The 17026-nt window shown below is 38.4% G+C and overlaps 1 protein-coding gene across 3 annotated transcripts in view; it reads right to left on the minus strand.

The window, feature by feature from the left end:
- The window catches only part of slc1a2b (solute carrier family 1 member 2b), a 34028-nt gene that overhangs the window by 1021 nt on the left and 15981 nt on the right, over nt 1-17026 (minus strand). Inside the window, exons 1-10 of one of the 3 annotated variants that reach the window (XM_017700086.2) lie at nt 13512-13808; nt 8262-8401; nt 5912-6064; nt 4687-4937; nt 4445-4595; nt 4224-4350; nt 2744-2977; nt 2182-2376; nt 1860-1994; nt 1419-1607 (exon numbers count right to left, since the gene is read on the minus strand). In XM_017700086.2, the coding sequence (XP_017555575.1) occupies nt 1419-1607; nt 1860-1994; nt 2182-2376; nt 2744-2977; nt 4224-4350; nt 4445-4595; nt 4687-4937; nt 5912-6064; nt 8262-8401; nt 13512-13516 (1580 nt within the window). In that variant the 5' untranslated portion in view covers nt 13517-13808. Of the gene's footprint in view, nt 1-1372; nt 1608-1859; nt 1995-2181; nt 2377-2743; nt 2978-4223; nt 4351-4444; nt 4596-4686; nt 4938-5911; nt 6065-8261; nt 8402-13511; nt 13811-17026 lie in introns of those variants that run through there. The other 2 variants (XM_017700084.2, XM_017700085.2) reach the window with 2 other exon arrangements.

Genomic DNA, 17026 nt, shown 5'->3' on the forward strand with positions numbered 1-17026 from the left:
GTGTTTATGCATTACTTTCCTGTACACACTAAACTCATGCTCAAATATGATTTAGCTGTCCATTGTTTTTAAGGGGACTTCTTCCCCCCATCTTCCTATACTGTTATGTGCTCAAGAGATAACCAACACAGCAGAGCCACAAGTTGCTTAAAAGCAACACTGACATTTTCCATTAGCTCTGTAATGTTAAGGCATGCACTGTCATGCGTAACCCACATTAAACATTACTTCAACATTCACAGTTTGGTATATCTTATCATACATAACAAAACACAAATTAAAACCACAAAAACATAATTCATACAAAAACAACATATAAAAGGAGATAACAAATTATAAATGAATGTAAGTGGCAGTATTAAGCCTATACAGTGTTATTTTGCAAGGCGGCTACAATGGTTTGCATCTTTGGGTAAATTAGGTTAGTTTGAGTTAATTTAGTAAACTGACATCAAAATCATGCAAGCACAAAAAACAGGAGCAGAGCAGCAGCTTTTCTGTCATCCACTGTGTACTTAGTTCCAAATGAAATTTTAGGTCATGTCTCTTTATAATCATGGATATAGATAGAGATATAATAGCAACAACATTTGACTTTTTTGATTTTGTCTTGTTCTATTGACACATTATCTGAAATAACTGCCAACTTTCTTCAGATTACATCAACACATTGATATCTCAGAATATAGTAAATAACTATTCTGAGGTACGAAGAAGAAAATAAGTGATCCTGCTGAAATATTAAGTAAATATTTTGACATACTGCTGCTAGAAACAGAGAAGGAGAGAGAAAAAAAACATAGGTCATTTTTGTCTCCTCTAACTAGCAGGAACGGGCTTCCAAAGTATAGTGCTCAAAGTTAGCATACTTGAAAATAAATTTTAGACCAAAGCTACTCTAAGCCTACATATTATTCTGAGCTTCAGAACAGCCTTTTCCATGGCAAGTAAATTTGAATGCATTCAGCCTAACATGCACAATGGCATTATGCAGTGATAATTAAGTGTGCTGTCACTGCATTTGAACAAAACATGAATGGCTGCTTATTCCTTCCAACAGTTCTGTAGTGTGTGTAACTTGAGGGTGAGACATGATTTAACTGCTAATCTGTTCTGCCCTAAAGTTTTTAATTCGCCATTTCAGTCCAGTTTCTGTCTTACATTCTAAATGAATGTAGATGACAAAAAATGCCGCTTGAAGATAATGCCCAATAAAATATATACACCATTATTTTCAGAATAGTTGTGTATGTATTCACATTGGTATACAGCGTACAAACATGTAGAAATTAATAAAGAAAGAAATGCAGAGCAAACATGCAGCAGGGATGCGCTATATACAAGTCTCTATGTCCGTAAGCGTGAGTTGTACCTTGCATTCATCTACCAAGACTGAATTGTGAGCAGCATAGACGCACTGGTTGGAGTTGTTTTCATGGTGGTTCTTGAGGTCATCGTAATAGGACTGCGTCTTGGTCATCATCTCAATGTCATCAGATTTTCCATGCTGGGCGTCCAGGGCATCCAGCTCTGCCTTTGAAAGGTGATAAACGATGCCAGCCCCATATGAGTCGCCCACCACATTGACTGAAGTGCGGAAACGATCCCTAGAGATCAAATAAGAAAACATCAGCGATCAGAATTAGTGTGCACTTCCAAGAAATGTTTATTTAAAATTCTAATGTGTTGACATTACAGCACCAAAAATCACTTTCCTTCAACAAAAATTCGTATTGGGGTAGCATTTTCATTCATGTTTTGAAGTGAAACAAAATGAAGGCATTACAATGGGCTTAATTTATTGATGCAAAACTGACAGAGATGATGAACTGAAATAAAATGATGAACAAATTACTCACAGAAGCCAGTCAACAGCTACAAGTAGACTGATATCCTGAGTGGGCAGTCCCACGGCTGTCAGAATGAGTAACATGGTGACCAGTCCTGCACTGGGGATACTAGCTGCTCCAACACTGGCCAGTGTAGCTGTAAGACTGACAACCCAAAAAATAATTTACACATTTGAGAGTCTAAAAATAATTATTATAATGCAAGACAATTTTCAGAGGCTTCTGACAGACCATGTGAAACAAAACGAAAAAGTTATACAGATATGCATTGTAGTAACACCACAAATGACCAGCACTGTTGATTATACAATCATTAGCAAGTAGGGCTCACCTGACTGTGACAATTTGACCAGGGTCCAGGTTGACACCATTCATCTGAGCAATGAAGATAGCAGCTACAGCTTCATAAAGAGCAGTACCATCCATGTTAATTGTTGCACCAACAGGCAGTACAAAGCGGGTTACTCTCTTGTCAATGCCCAGGTTCTCCTCCAGACAGCGGAAAGTGACTGGCAGTGTTCCAGCACTGTAGGAAGGTGCAGAGTTAAAAAGATCATTGAATTATTTCTGAACTATGATATTTGCACACAGTCAAGGTAATTCGTTCAAAGAGCCCCATCATTCAGGAATGAATAAATCCAAAGGTTCACACAGGTTCGCCAAAGCTTGACACTACATCTGTTGTCATAACTAAACAATCGTGAACTATTTATAATCCATTTGCAGAGGAAGATTCTTATCAAGAGCCTTTGTTGCAGCTAACAACAGTCACATGAATGCTTTGCAGACAGTGCAGGCAGTATATACTTATTATTGTATCTAAAACTATTACAAACTACTGGAATTTTTGTGTGTGATTACATTAAAAAGAAGTTATGAGTGGTCTGTCACACCTTGAGGCTGTTCCCAGGGCAGTAATCCAGGCTTGGAAGATGCCCATGAAGAAGCTGAAGGGATTCTTCCTCACAATGGCAAAATAAATGCAAGGGAGGAATATGGCTCCATGAATGATGAGTCCGATGATGACCGTGATCATATACATCCCCAGCTGTCTGGCTACCACCTCCAGATCTTTGATGGAGATAATCTTGCCACAGATCAGGCAAGCAATACCGAAGGGAGAATACCTAGAAGTAAAGATATAATATGTGAGGACTTTTAATCTAACCTTTGTTTGACCACATACTCTAATGGGCAGATTTACTAATGTACTTCACCATTGCAAGCTTAAAAAGTGTCTACTGTGATTTATTAAATGGGTGCAATGGCCATTTATCGCATATAATAACACCAAAGGGGTAGTCACTGCTCTTTTGCTCTTTTACATCATTGCATAAAACTGCTGTTGGAACAAGAGCTTGTGACTCCATTCCGTTTTTGATATAAATTGAAAGTGCTTGTTATCCTTTACATTATGTATATATAACCCAATCTGACTTGGAAAAACATCTGGTTACATTGACTTGTGTTAAAAGTAATGCATCTTTTTTTCCTTCTCCTGTAAGTCACCATTTTAGAGATACTAGACTTTTGTTCCTCCTATTCTGATTGGCCAAGGCTGATAGGACATACTGACTTTGTGCTATATAATGGCTGTGAAAAGCTTGTCTTATCTTTAGTGCTAACATGACTGCCATTGTCAGTGCTCAGAGAAAGGAGAAAAAGAGTTTTTAAAAGACTTTAAAAAGAATTTATTTGGTTTTCATGGCACAAAAAATCTTGTAAATAGCTGCCATGTCACTGCATCATTGTTTTTAATGTAATAAAGGAAGTAAAAGAAACTAAAACCAAACAGCTCAATGCCTTAAATGGCCAGGGCCCTCCAGTGGGCTCAAAGTTTTATTACAATTTGCATCAAAGTACCTGCAGTTACTGAATAATAAGCCTTATCTTGTAATAAGTCAGGGATTTTAAGGGGTTAAGTGAAATGCAATGTAAATGTTAAACTGCTATTTCCACAAACTTTGGGTGTATTTTATTGATATTGTATATCATAACTGATTTGCCAGTTTTTCTTTTGTAAATGACTGTTGAGTCACAGTTTGAACCTGAAACAGATGGATAAATGTCTTATTTTCTTCCACCTGGAGGAGACTTTCATACAAAAAAACACATGAGCCAAAACATGTTATAGCTTGTTATAGCTGGTCATATGTTAATGGCAAAGTCGCAACTGGGTTCACTTGCATGGAAGTTCTTAGTGGACAACCTGCTGAATCTGGCACCCCCCCCTGTCTTTATAAAACTGCCCATAGACCAATAATATCTTATGTAAACTAGTTCTATGAGACACTAAACTGTAAATCTTTAGTGTTGTTTAGAAAACAGATTTCAATGACATTGAGCCAAATCAACTGTAATATCATCACTGACCACATGATCATGATGACCAGCCTCATCACAATCTCATTCAGGATGTTGAAGAATTCAATCATGAGCCTTGCCTTCTCTCCCATCTTCCCCATGCAGATACCGAAGGCAATAAAGAATCCAATCAGACCTGCAAGAGATTGCAAAGCCAAGATTTAAATTGCAGAGAAACCCTAAACAAATTCATATAAGATTGTATTCTGCCTGATGTTTTGACCTCCTACCCAAAACGTTCATTCCACTCTTGAACTGCAGGGATTTCTTATCCTTGAATATGGGAGGAGGCTTAGTGGCACCAGAGAGAAAGTCATCCATGGTACTGTTGGTGTCTTCAAAATCTGGCTGAACCTCAACTTTCTTCACAACAGTCTGGATCTAAGAACATAGAACAAATCAGCCTAAACCATTCAACTTGCCATATCAGCAAAGTGTGATAACCAACCAACCAAAATATTTAAACACTAACCTGCTGGAAGCAGGCCTGCACCAAGTTCTCAGGGAAGAGATTCCTGATGAGATCAAAGAAGGCATCAAGACTGGAGACTTCGTCATTCTTGAGTCCTTCCCCGAGGTTTTCCTTTAGTTTGGGGTTACCGGGGTGGATGATCAGCACAAGTATTACTCCCAGAATGGCAGCAATTACAGTAGTGGTCATGTAATAAACCATTGCTCTGGTACCCAGACGGCCGCTAGACTTAGCATCCAGACCTGCAAGACCTGGGTTGACGATATATGGAAGTCAGTGCTTTATGTATTATTAGCCCTGAGATGATTAGTACGCACTTTATTTATCTAAATAGATGCAAATACACAGCACATCTGCATAACATCACTTTAGATGCTAAATGAAACTGACCTATCCTTTCTCTGCCCACAAATGCCTACTGCTACTGATGTGAGGTTGGACAAGCTTTACATGATGCTGACAAAAATCTCATTTAACCTTATAAGAAATTGTACTGAACAATTCAGTTTCTGTCAAAATACATAATGCGAGTTATTCATTTCAAATCATATTGTTTGTGTATGCATGTGAAAGGTCAAAGCATTAAGATAACAAATAGAACCACTATTTTTAATAATGTTTGTCTCACTCTGCCTTAAGGCCACATACCCAAAACTGCAGCCACTCCCAACTAACAGAGACTTGTGGCTTGTCATTTTCGTTGGACACTAAAGATTTGTCTCATCTTTTCATCCATCACTACAGTAGCTTGACATTACTGATAAAATCAATGGCAACATATTTCTGTGGTTTCTTTTTTTGCAGTAATGTCAAACTACAGCTATTTGCAAAAGTTGAGTGCCCTGGGTCAAATGCTACTGTATGTTTTGTTTATTTTCTGCATGGAAACAGGTTAACAAATCATCCTCTACAAACAACAGAGTACTTTTAGATATTTGATGCTTATTTGCTGATTTTAATATATTAGGAAAATAAAACATGAAATGTTGCTTGTGTAAAAGTTATGGCACATTTTACATTTTACCTCTTTCAAATATGTTAAAATGAACAAAATAATAGAAATTGTACAGACATTTTCAGAGAAAATTTCCCTGTAGAGGATGCGTTAACTTTTTCAAGAAAACATGTAATCTGACCAGTGGTGTCCACACTTTTTCTGTAAACAATTCATTTGTGAGCGGTGCATGATAAAGTCTTTCACGAAGTAGACTGGATTAGCAGTTACCTGTGATTAAACTGGATATGATGAGAGGAAGGATGAGCATCTTTAGCATCCGCATCAGAATGTCTCCAGGGAATGCAATAACCATGACAATGTTGTCATCGATCGGAGAGGCTACACGCAGAAGCATACCAGATACTGCTCCTAATATCACACCTGTGAGAGAGAGAGAGAGAGAGAGAGAGAGAGAGAGAGAGAGGGGTGAAGGTTGGTTTGGCAGGTTACAGAGGGTCAACTGTGAGAAAGAAATAAATATATTCATTTTTTTCTGGCTCATTTATTATTTATCTTATTCGGCATGTAGTTCGCTTAAATATTCCAAAAACCGAAAGTCTTGTAGAATATCAAATAGTATAGTCTAATTCCAAACAAACACATTTCTAGATCTTGGCAGATCTGGTAGTGCATATTTATGTGAATCTGTGTTGGGGAGGCACTGAATCATGTGCTGGGAAAAAAAGAAGTGTGAAGTGAGAGAATAGAAAAAAAGTGTCATCTCATCAGTGTCAGGGACAGACTCTTGGAATGCATGACGAGATAACCATCTGTATTCCCCAGCGGGGGGGAAGCAGGATTTCTAACAATCGCTTTGATAGTGGGCAGGAACACAACCTGGTGCCGCAAAGATCTGGGGCTAAATCAGGAGCCATGATGAGAGTCTTGGCCTCTAAGAATAATTTCCCCAGAGAAAACTGACCAGCCTCTCTGTACTGATGGCCTCTCTGCTGTCCAGTGACCGGGCAGTCTGGAGCCCTCACAGCCAGACACTGACTTAGAACAGCAGCATGACTTCCCTAGAAAAGACATTTCCTTTGTATTCATGCCAAGGATTACAATCCAGTAAAGCTGCTCAATAATGCACTCTGTTATTAAACACTACTGTGCCCCCTAGCAAGCATTACCTTTAAGAGGAAAACCCTCATCTAATCAGGAGCACTTGCTTCTAAAGCTACCAGGAGCAACATATAAAGACTTTTTTTTCAATTCACAAACCATATTTTTATTGTATTATAGAGCTTTAATGCATCTGAGCAGATTATCTGCTGGGACTATAATCTCACATCAATGCGAGTAAACAGCTGAGTGCTATGTGCCTTTTATGTATGCTCTAAAACACACACATACACACATCTAGCTGCATGTGTTTACAGTGTGTGTTTAAAGCATGGCGTCACATGTGATATACACACCACACATGACTGAATCATAATGATATATGATTAGCCCCACTCTGCTTGCTCACCCTGTACAACCTTAAAGATGACAGAGATTTCACTATTTTCTCCTTTTTCTTGCACATAAAAAGTTTTACAGATGCACCAGAGATTCACGCAGGTAAAGGCACATATATTAATATTCTCATACAGTAAAGTGCATTTGTTGGTGACAATACTATTTTCTGTTTACTTCATCATTCATCAGGCTAATCATCTATATGATCATCCATGTAAAAACATGTTCTCTCTCTGTCTGCTTCTTTGCAAAGATCCTACAGATATAACAGTTATGTAATATAATTTAAATAACCAGAACCTGCTGGTCAGACATTTTTATACACCTATAACTTTAAAATGACTGCGATGAATGTTTGCATTGTAGTCCATGTAGTGGATGTAGTCCATGTATGTACACTGAATTTTACATATATACACTAAAACTCAGAGAAAATGGCATAGATGTTATATATATATATATATATATATATATATATATATATATATATATATATATATATATATATATATATATATATAAATATATAATTTATTTATTATTTTTTTTTTTTTCTTATTTTCACTTAGAAAATCAGTTAAATTTGTAATTTGCCTAAGGGTGTTCAAAGTTTTGGATATGCCTGTATGTCTTGAAATTTTGTTTAAAAACTATTCTATTCTAAACCTAAATGCTTTTATTTGAACTAATCGATGCCATATTTGTGTTTGTTTGTACAAGAGAAGTTTTTTTTTGTTATTATTATTATTATTATTATTATTACCTGAATTTGACAGAAATGTACTTTTATGCACACATTCTTGTTTTGCATGAAGAAAAACCATGCTTCATATTTCTGCCAAGATTTTGTCATTATTTGGAAACAACAAAACTGCTTGCTCAAACCTATCAATAAAGAATGTAGATGAAATGTAAATGTTATTAATTACATAACTTGCTATACAATTAATTAAATAATCCCATAATTGCATTAAATTAATTGTGTTGAATGTATAGCAAAATAACAGTGATAAATTTAGACTGCTAAAAGTTCCTCAGTATGAAGAAACTTGAAGCTTGAATTTAGATTGAAGTCAGTTAGAGCGAAGCTCTTAAGGGGAATCTGATAGCTGATACTCACCCAGAACAGTGAGCGTGAGGAGCAGGTTCTTGCGCATCTTCTGGCAGAGGAGGGCACATTTGGAGCGTGGAGTGGCCTCAATGGGCTCCAGGTGGCTCTCGTGCATCCGCACCTCCACTTGCTTAGGCATGCTGTTAGCTCTGTACAGATAGGGAAAGAGAAACAAAGAGAGAGAGAGAGAGAGAGGGAGAGAGAGAGGGAGAGAGAGAGAGAGAGATAGAGAGAGAGAGAGAGAGAGAGAAAGAGAAATTGTTAGAATTTTTTATGAAACTTTGCTTTTAAGAGTGTTGTGCCCACAGATGCTTTATGTGAGCCCTTCATTTCTGTTGCTATCAGATTTAGAAGAGGCTGACATGCCAAAGCAGGTTTACGCACATGATGATCCGAATGGCAGTCAAACCAAAGTAACCTTAAGCAAGTATATGCCCTTACTGACCTCTAAAAAACACAGCAATGTCTTTTTCTCATGATAGTGTGGTCCAGAGTTACTCAGGGAGAGGAACAGATGGGACATGACTGGAGTCACTGTCGTCTGCTCATGATTAAAAGCAAAAAAAAGCAGATTTTGTCAGTAGCAGTCTTTGAAACACACTCTGAGCTGTTAAGGAGGAACAGATGTTGCATTTTTGCTTAGCACTGTTGTTGATAAGCTCATGTTACAAAGACTAACACTTCAAAAGTGAAATTATGTGAAACCAGGCGTTGTGCTTGTCAATGAGATAGCATTTATTATTTTATCAGAGAGTGGTGTAACAAAAGAATGTCTACTTGCAAAGGGAAACAAACAAGATGTTTTTGATGTGTCAACTTTGTGGGATATATAGACCTTGTTGCCAACACAATAAGTGCTAACAATACGCCTTAATTTAACATTCGATTTACTACTACAGCTTATCATTTGCTCCATTCACTCTCTGCACAATCCTCCCATGTCTTGTGCAATCCTCCTTCAAATGCATATGCATGAGGAGGAGAAACACAATTTACGATTTTACATATGCATTTAAATTGCGCATTTAGACTTGTGCACTAGTTTCATACATAACACACAACCAAAAGGCATCCAATTTGTGGCTGAAACTAATACCACGGCTATAGTAAGCCCTGGATATGTCCAAGACATGAAGACAGTAGTACTTTCATTTCTGCATATAACTACTGTAGTGTTATGCTTGACATACTGAATTTTGCTTCCTCTGCAGAATCAGTGTCCTTGCCCTGACAGCAAGCATGACAATGTGTCATTGGTATTGTAATAAATTCCACCACAGTATGCTTTTCATGGTTATTGTCAGTATTCCCAAAACACTGAATAAGTGAAAATCTCATAAACAATATTAATGATTTAATTATAGACCAATTATAGAGAGCCGGTAAACATCAACAAGAAGAACAACCCATGTGCAGTAACTACATAAACCGTAAAGTAACAAGAAACTGACTGGAAGTGCATTAAACCCTACTTTTATTTTATTAACAATTTATTTTTACCAATCATTCCATCTTGATGGGTTAAACTGTATATTTCTGCAAGTGCTTTTAATGAATTTAAATAAATTCATAGCCTTTTCAGAGCATTTGAAACACGGCACTAATGCTTTGCTGGTGCATTTTTTCCAATTCCAACTTGCCACAAACCTCAGAAAGATGAAGTACTGTGATGCAGGCTATGCATTATGACGATGCCATCAATTCTCTTATTTTTCCAATAGTCCATACTCATCTGACAACTCTCATATATGGAGGAGACAAAACATTTGTACTTTTGCTGCTGAGGTTGAATTGATTTTACTTGATTTCCCATTTTCATCCCAAAGGTAACAAGCGCAATCCAAAATAAGGTGAGATGCCTTTGAAAAAAACAAGAAAGGGATGAAAGGCAGATAGAGAGGTGATAGAGAACCATTTTTTGAGTTACAAATAAACAGTCCTACAGCCAAACGCTACTGTGCTAACATATAAGCCTTTATTCAATACAAAGACTATACAGAGACTTTCATCTTGCCTGCTGCCTCCAAAGACTCACACGTTTCAAGCAGCTCGGAAAGCTGAGAAGCAGCTCTATTTCAGACTGGCTGTTAGATTTGTTAATTAGTGAGGAGAGAGGCAGCTCTGTGTGCGTGTTTGTGTGCGTGTGTGTGTGTGTGTGTGTGTCACAGACAGGTGTGAAAGAAGAACAAGAGAACCTACTGGCTTCATCCCTCAGACAGATGACAGTGTGGAGAAAACTCATAAAGGACTCAGGGTAGTTTCCTGTTACAGCTACCATATGGATCTCAAACTGGAAGGCATTAGTCCAGGTATATTATGGGTGAATGTACCAGAAAGGAATCAAAACAATCTAATCATGAATCTCTCTGTGGTCATGCTTCACGTTTTAGAACTGTTTGCAAGCCCTTTAAAGGCAAATTGACCTAAGCCTTGGTGAATGGACATTCTGGAGATAACTGAGCCTTGCCTTTAGTATATTGCAAGTGAGATTGCAAAGAAATGAACGCACAAATTCTGTGTGTGTTGTATAATTGTGTTCATTAGGTTGACCTGTGATGCTCCTCAGTTTACCCAAAGTTTTAACACGTTTGTTTCTCATGCATGTTCTTACATAATTGAGTATCATTAATTGGATATGTCAGGTGTGCTGATGGAGCCATGATGCTTCTGTCCTAATGAGGTACTTACATAGTCCCTATAGGTAAAGCAGCTGGTCAGCTGTAGGGCACACAGATGGAGTCTCTGAATTGTTTGTATTTAATAATGTAATTCTGGCATTTTAGTATAAAAAAAAAACTCCCAGTAAATTTTCAGACTTCTCACACATTTCCATACTATTCTAACAAAGCCAACACAGCACGAAGGTGGACATTTGTTAGCTCTGTTATGTCTGGGTGCTATTGGATTACTGTAATGGATGACCCTAAGGCTTCTCATTAGGCACCTCACAATCCTGAAAATTTCACTCATGCTTAATTCTCATAAAAATGAATGCAATTAACAATTTCTTTGCCTTTTTGTTCATTTTATGCAAATATTGACATGCAAGCCTAAAGCAGCTTGGTCTAAATAATGTGCTTCCTAGCTATCTTTACTTTGTAGATATTTTACTGACATGAAATGATATATTACATTACCTACAATGGAAGTGTTTCCTTCCAAAATGCTATATACCCAATTATCCATCCAAGAATTTTGGATATATGTTTTTAAAAGAATAATAGCTGGCATTTGATGAAAAATACACTGCTATTTCTCCAATTAAAGTAGTATAAATCATGATCTAGATATTGATATTTCTCATATGTGTTATACAGTATATGTTATGAAAAAGGCAAAATTTTTGAAAGTGATCTATAATCTATTTTGGAGCAAAACATTTCAGTTACATGTAATCATGTGTTGAATTTAAAATTTTGTTCAGGCTAGTATGTATTAATAGGCTCAACTGGTTAAATTATAATGGAGCAGACCCAAATCGTGTAGGCCACAAATTATTTGGAACCTCAGATCTCCTATATAAACTATACATGCATAATATGCCCAGTTATTCTTCTTTCAGTGCTTAGGTAAGTTGAAGTAGCCTGCATGAAACTAAAAGTTGTTATTACTTTATAAAATCATCACTGTACATGTTGCAATATGGATGAAATAGCTGCTAGGTACCACAACACATAAGCATGTGTAATGAAACAAATGAGCTTTTAAGTAATTTTAGTTCTGTTTTTTTTTTCTTCAGATTAAACTGTATCAGCAAGTGAGCTAAAGTACAGCATGTCTGAAACACATCTCTCCTTCTTTAATGCGACCTTATCTGGCCTTGACAAGGAGTTAGCGCTTGCTGGAGAAGTAATTGAATTGTCCAGCAGTAAAGATTGACAAATGAACAGATTGAGAAGAAAAAACTATGGCCCAGCTCTTGGACAAAAGCTTTCAGGGCTGCCTTGAGAAAAGGTTAACAAGTTTTTACTTAAGGTGCCAATCATCTTGATGTTTCTGCACCATCTGCTTTCATCATTGGTTAAAATGTCACATTTCAAGGCCTAAGGCCGCTTTCTCTCGCCTTCTCTCAAGCAGTTCTCTCCCAGCCCTTCATTCATCGTTATCTTAGTCTTGCCTTTAATGAAGTGACTAAATAATACAACTTTTCCATTTTTTACAGTAATGATAAGGTCAGTGAAGTGTCAAGCTCCCAGAAAACCAACTCAGATAGACAAAAATATGACTGGCTTTCTTAGTCTCTAGCCTCTGTACTGAAGGTTACTTAAGTTCAATGGACACAATCACTCTTTGACAGTGTGTGGCAGTGTATGAGTGTCAGGGGGAGAACGAGAGAGAGAGAGAGAGAGAGAGAGAGAGAGATATAGAGAGAGAGAGAGAGAGATCAATTCGCTATTCCAACTGCGTATGGTGACCTTCCACCCAACAAAAAAAAGGTCAGGCAAACAACAAGCCGGATTTGTCACCTGCAGCCTCAACAACACTGCTGGGCTAATGTGCAGCGAAGGACGGCTCCAGGCATCGTCTCACCCCAGCCAATTGCTGACATAGAGAACACACTGATTCATGATATTAAATATTCCAAGGCTGTTCCTCTCATCCTTATTACATTCAGCACAGCACTCGGACGCACAAAAACAGGGCATGCTCACTAGACAAGCGCCTCCAGCACTGAGCTGCTGAGGTCATGGTTCAAAACCATAGACAATGCAATGTAGTGACAGATGCACTTTGTTTGAGGAACCAAATAATACTTAATTGGGTCAAAGAAGTAGATGAGAGATGATTAAGCCCTTAAACTCCAGTCATGTTGGTGGATTTAGAATTTGCTCAGTCTTATAAATTAATATCTTAATCATTTGCATTGTCTTTCGTCTAGTTATAGAATAATGAGCCTTGTGTTAAGGATAAACCAATAAACCTAACAAGAGGAGCATAAGAAAATGATTAAATGCAAGTACAATAACAAACGACATTGTCTATAGACTATATTGAATATAGGCTTTACTGTCACTACCATAACAAACCCTTATGTCTCAGAAATGGTAACTTTATAGGAGAAGGAATAAAATCAACTTTCAAGCTTTTTAATCCTTTCCTCCAGGAATCTTCACACAATGTTAAAAAAAAAAAAACATCTGTACAAAATTTGGATATGACAGCAACAATATACAAAGACCATAAAGTAGACCTTAAATGAGAAAAAATATTTTACTCATGATTTTATTTCTAATAAGTCATAAATGGGTATGAACTTACGTCATCTCTGGCTACTTGGTTCAGTGATACACAGACTGGCCTCAGTCTTCAGCCATGAGCATGAGCTAATACAGCAAGACAGCAAAGAGCCACCAAGCTTCTTGCTAATCACAACTCTGTGGCTTCCAGCCTTTGAGATGTGGGGCAGTCCTGCTGCTTCAAGTCCAGGCCACCAGAGATCACTCAATTCAGCCCACAGTGAAAGCAACTTCTTCTCGCTATGAGGGCCAACAGCAAAGCTCTAAGCCCAGATCCTGAACAGCCAGAGCGAGTCAGTCCCAGAGAGACAGAGTGAGGCTGAGATGCTCTGAAACACTGGAGCAGCAGCAGTGGAGGTAACAGAGGGAGGAGTCTCTAACCCAGATTAAATGTAAGCACTGAAAATCCCCTGGGGACCCCTTTTCTCTCTCCCTCTCTCTCTCTTCTTTCCTTAATCCCCCCAGAAAACATGTTCACCCACTCTTGAAATCAGTCAGTCTCTATGCACAACAATTTCAGATCAAATGGCCCATAGGGAAAAAAACTTCCACAACCAGGAAAAGACATGTTCATAGCTATCAACGTCTTTCCGAAAGGCAAATGTCAAATGTTTTACTTCTGTGAATAAAGGAAGGCAAGGTTGTGTATGTTATTTATACAGTGTATTTATAATTCTCAGTTGCTTTGTCCCTACATTTTCTCAGTTCAGGGCCATCCGCCCACAATTGGCATTGCTTCCCGACTCTTTTACAGTGTAACACAATGAGACAAATCCACACTGTAACCGTGATCCCTAGTCTTACATGAATCGCATGTTAACTCATTATTTTACAACAGAAACATTTGGCTGTGAGCCTATTATGCAACAGTTCATGACAATAGTGAGAGTGTTCACACTGGGAAAGGGATGAATCTTGAAAGGCTTTGCACATGTCGCGCTGCTACCAAAGCAAAGAACCTGATAAAAACAAGAGAGAAGGCAGCCCAAAAGTTTTCCCTTTCAGTTTCAGACACAACGTAGAAAGCAACAGGTCAATTAAAAGCCAGGATGAACATTAAAAGCTGTAGACGCATAAAGGCAAAAGTGAAAGACAGCTCCAAGGTAACAGCCATGGGAATCCCATCAGTCTCTACAGAATTTGTCATGAGATCCTCTCTCCTGTTGAAATTTGACAGGGACGCCCTGTTCTTTCAGTGTCTGTAGGAAAAGTGGACGCATGGGGAATGTATAGGGAATGTGGAGATTTGTATGTGTGTGTGTTGATGTGAGTCTCACACTAACTGGCCAAAAGGGGCCAGTGAAAGGCATATTAAATCTCTCTCTCTCTCTCTCTCTCTCTCTCTCTCTCTCTCTCTCTCTCGCACTCTCTCTCTCGCGCGCTCTCTCCCTCCCTCTCTCTCTCTCTGTCTCTCTCTCTTGGCTAAGGCCATGTGAAGTTCCCCTGCTAGCCTTCTCCTCATCTGAGGGCTCTTTGTCCCTCACGCAAACAGTGGCAGTGGCCCCTGCTACCCCATAACCCCCCATCACCCCCCACCCCGCTGCTGCCCAGCCTCAGCAGCCAGGCCCGGGCTCCAAATTTGCATGGGAGAGGGAGGAAGGGTGGGCATGAGCCCAATGCCAGCTCCATTCAGGCCGCTGATGTCATGCCTGTGCCCACCGTGGGAGAGCTGTGGAGGGGCTTGGAGGACGATGGAAAGCCCTTTCTCGCCTCTCTCCAGCTCCCTCTCTTCGAGGATGAATGAATCTTTCAGAAACCGCAGCCCATTGTGCGGCATAATCGACAGCGATTATCCCAATTTTATGCTGCCTTCCCGGAGCGAGGGGTCGCTCTCTCTCCTTCTTTCTCCCTCTCGCTCTCCTCTTTGCTTTCACAGAGGATGCAAGGCAGTGACGGCCCTCGCAGGTTGTCTTAGCAACTCGGGCAGAGCTCAGAGAAAAGAAAGGGAAGGGAGGGTTGGGGGGGACCTCCCTCTACCCTAGCTCAAGTCAGTATAAAGTATGAATAAAATGTCACAAGACAAACAAAAATTAAAAAGAAGAATGTCACTGTCACATTAAAACCATGTCACTCTCTTTTTTCAGCTTTTTTAATTCTTACATTATTCAAAAATAATATTGAAAGAGCTGCTCTTTTCACAGCTGATGTGAACATTTCATGCTGAACTTCTGAACTCATGACTCCTAACATTAAAGTCAAGAACATTATTCTCCTATGAAGTTACCATTTCAGAGCAACACAACAGTGATGATATGTATACTAACACACTATCAGCAGGCGTAACTGACATTAATGCCAAATTGCCAATTATAACTTATAACTACCTGCTTAAAACACCAAACTTAGCATGTCTGGCATGCTCTCTCCACGAAGCTTTACACTGGGTGGATTCTTTTCCCATTCTCTCTGTATGGGGGCTCATCCTTTTGGCCTGGGCATAGCCAGCAGGCTGGCTGCTCTCCAACACTCTGGATACGTGGTGTTCCTTTGGGCCTCACACTCACAAATCCAAGGTGTTGGACCTTGGCCAAAAAACGTGAAAAAAAAAAAAACCTCAACTAGACTAACTAGAGTGCTTACTATTCCCTAATATACTGGGCTTTGCTGTGAATATCTAAAGAGATTACGCAAGTGCATTCTGACAAATTTTGAATTTAGAGTCTTCAATAATACGATTAACCATAGGGAAAAAAGACTTTGGACGATATCAGAGTATTATAAAATTATTAAAAATAATGTACTCACACACATGTCAAGTCCTATCTGCTTTCCTGCTTATCTTATCTCAGGTTGTCATCCCAAAAAAACAGGAGTAAGTCGAGCAAGTGCCGTCACACTTCTGCTTGATTGAATGAAAACTTGCAGCTTTCAAAAACAGTTAAGAGAAACAGAGAATGTACAGGAAAAGCTTAATATTGACAGAAACACAATAAGCTGTCTTTTTTTTCTTTACCTATCACAAAAAAGAAGATATAAGAAGGAGATAAAATATTTTTACTTTTAATGTAAGTAAATACAACGTGACCTTTTCTTAAGTAATTTTAGAGTGTTTCTTTTGGCCCAATCATAATGAAACTTTGACACAATGTAAAGGAGAGCTGCTGTGTTCAAATGATGTAGAAAAATAAAAATGGAAAAAATGGAGGAATGTAGTTTATGGACAGTGACAATATTTTCTCTGACTCTCTGTGAAACTGATTTTAGCATCTGAACACTAAAAACCTGAAATGGTTAGCCAAGCATTGGACCTGTTGTTTGAATTATGAGGTTCTCTCGATTATTCATATGTGTATATTAAGCCAATTGAAATGTAATTAAACCACTGACTTAAAATCAGTTGCTTTAATGTTTTAGACTGGTTAAATCAGAAGCTGAAAACTGTTCTCTCTTACTGTGGAACTCTGGCACTTTGAGGTCAGCAGTTTATTACTGACAGATATGACCTTTTTAATTCTCTCTTTCTCTCACATTGTCATCCTATTTGCAGTTATTATTTAATGTTAGGCATCACAACTAGTTGCTGGTCAAGGCAAAACC

Source organism: Pygocentrus nattereri, chromosome 11 (genome assembly GCF_015220715.1).
Source record: "Pygocentrus nattereri isolate fPygNat1 chromosome 11, fPygNat1.pri, whole genome shotgun sequence".
NCBI classification, from domain to species: Eukaryota; Metazoa; Chordata; class Actinopteri; order Characiformes; family Serrasalmidae; genus Pygocentrus; species Pygocentrus nattereri.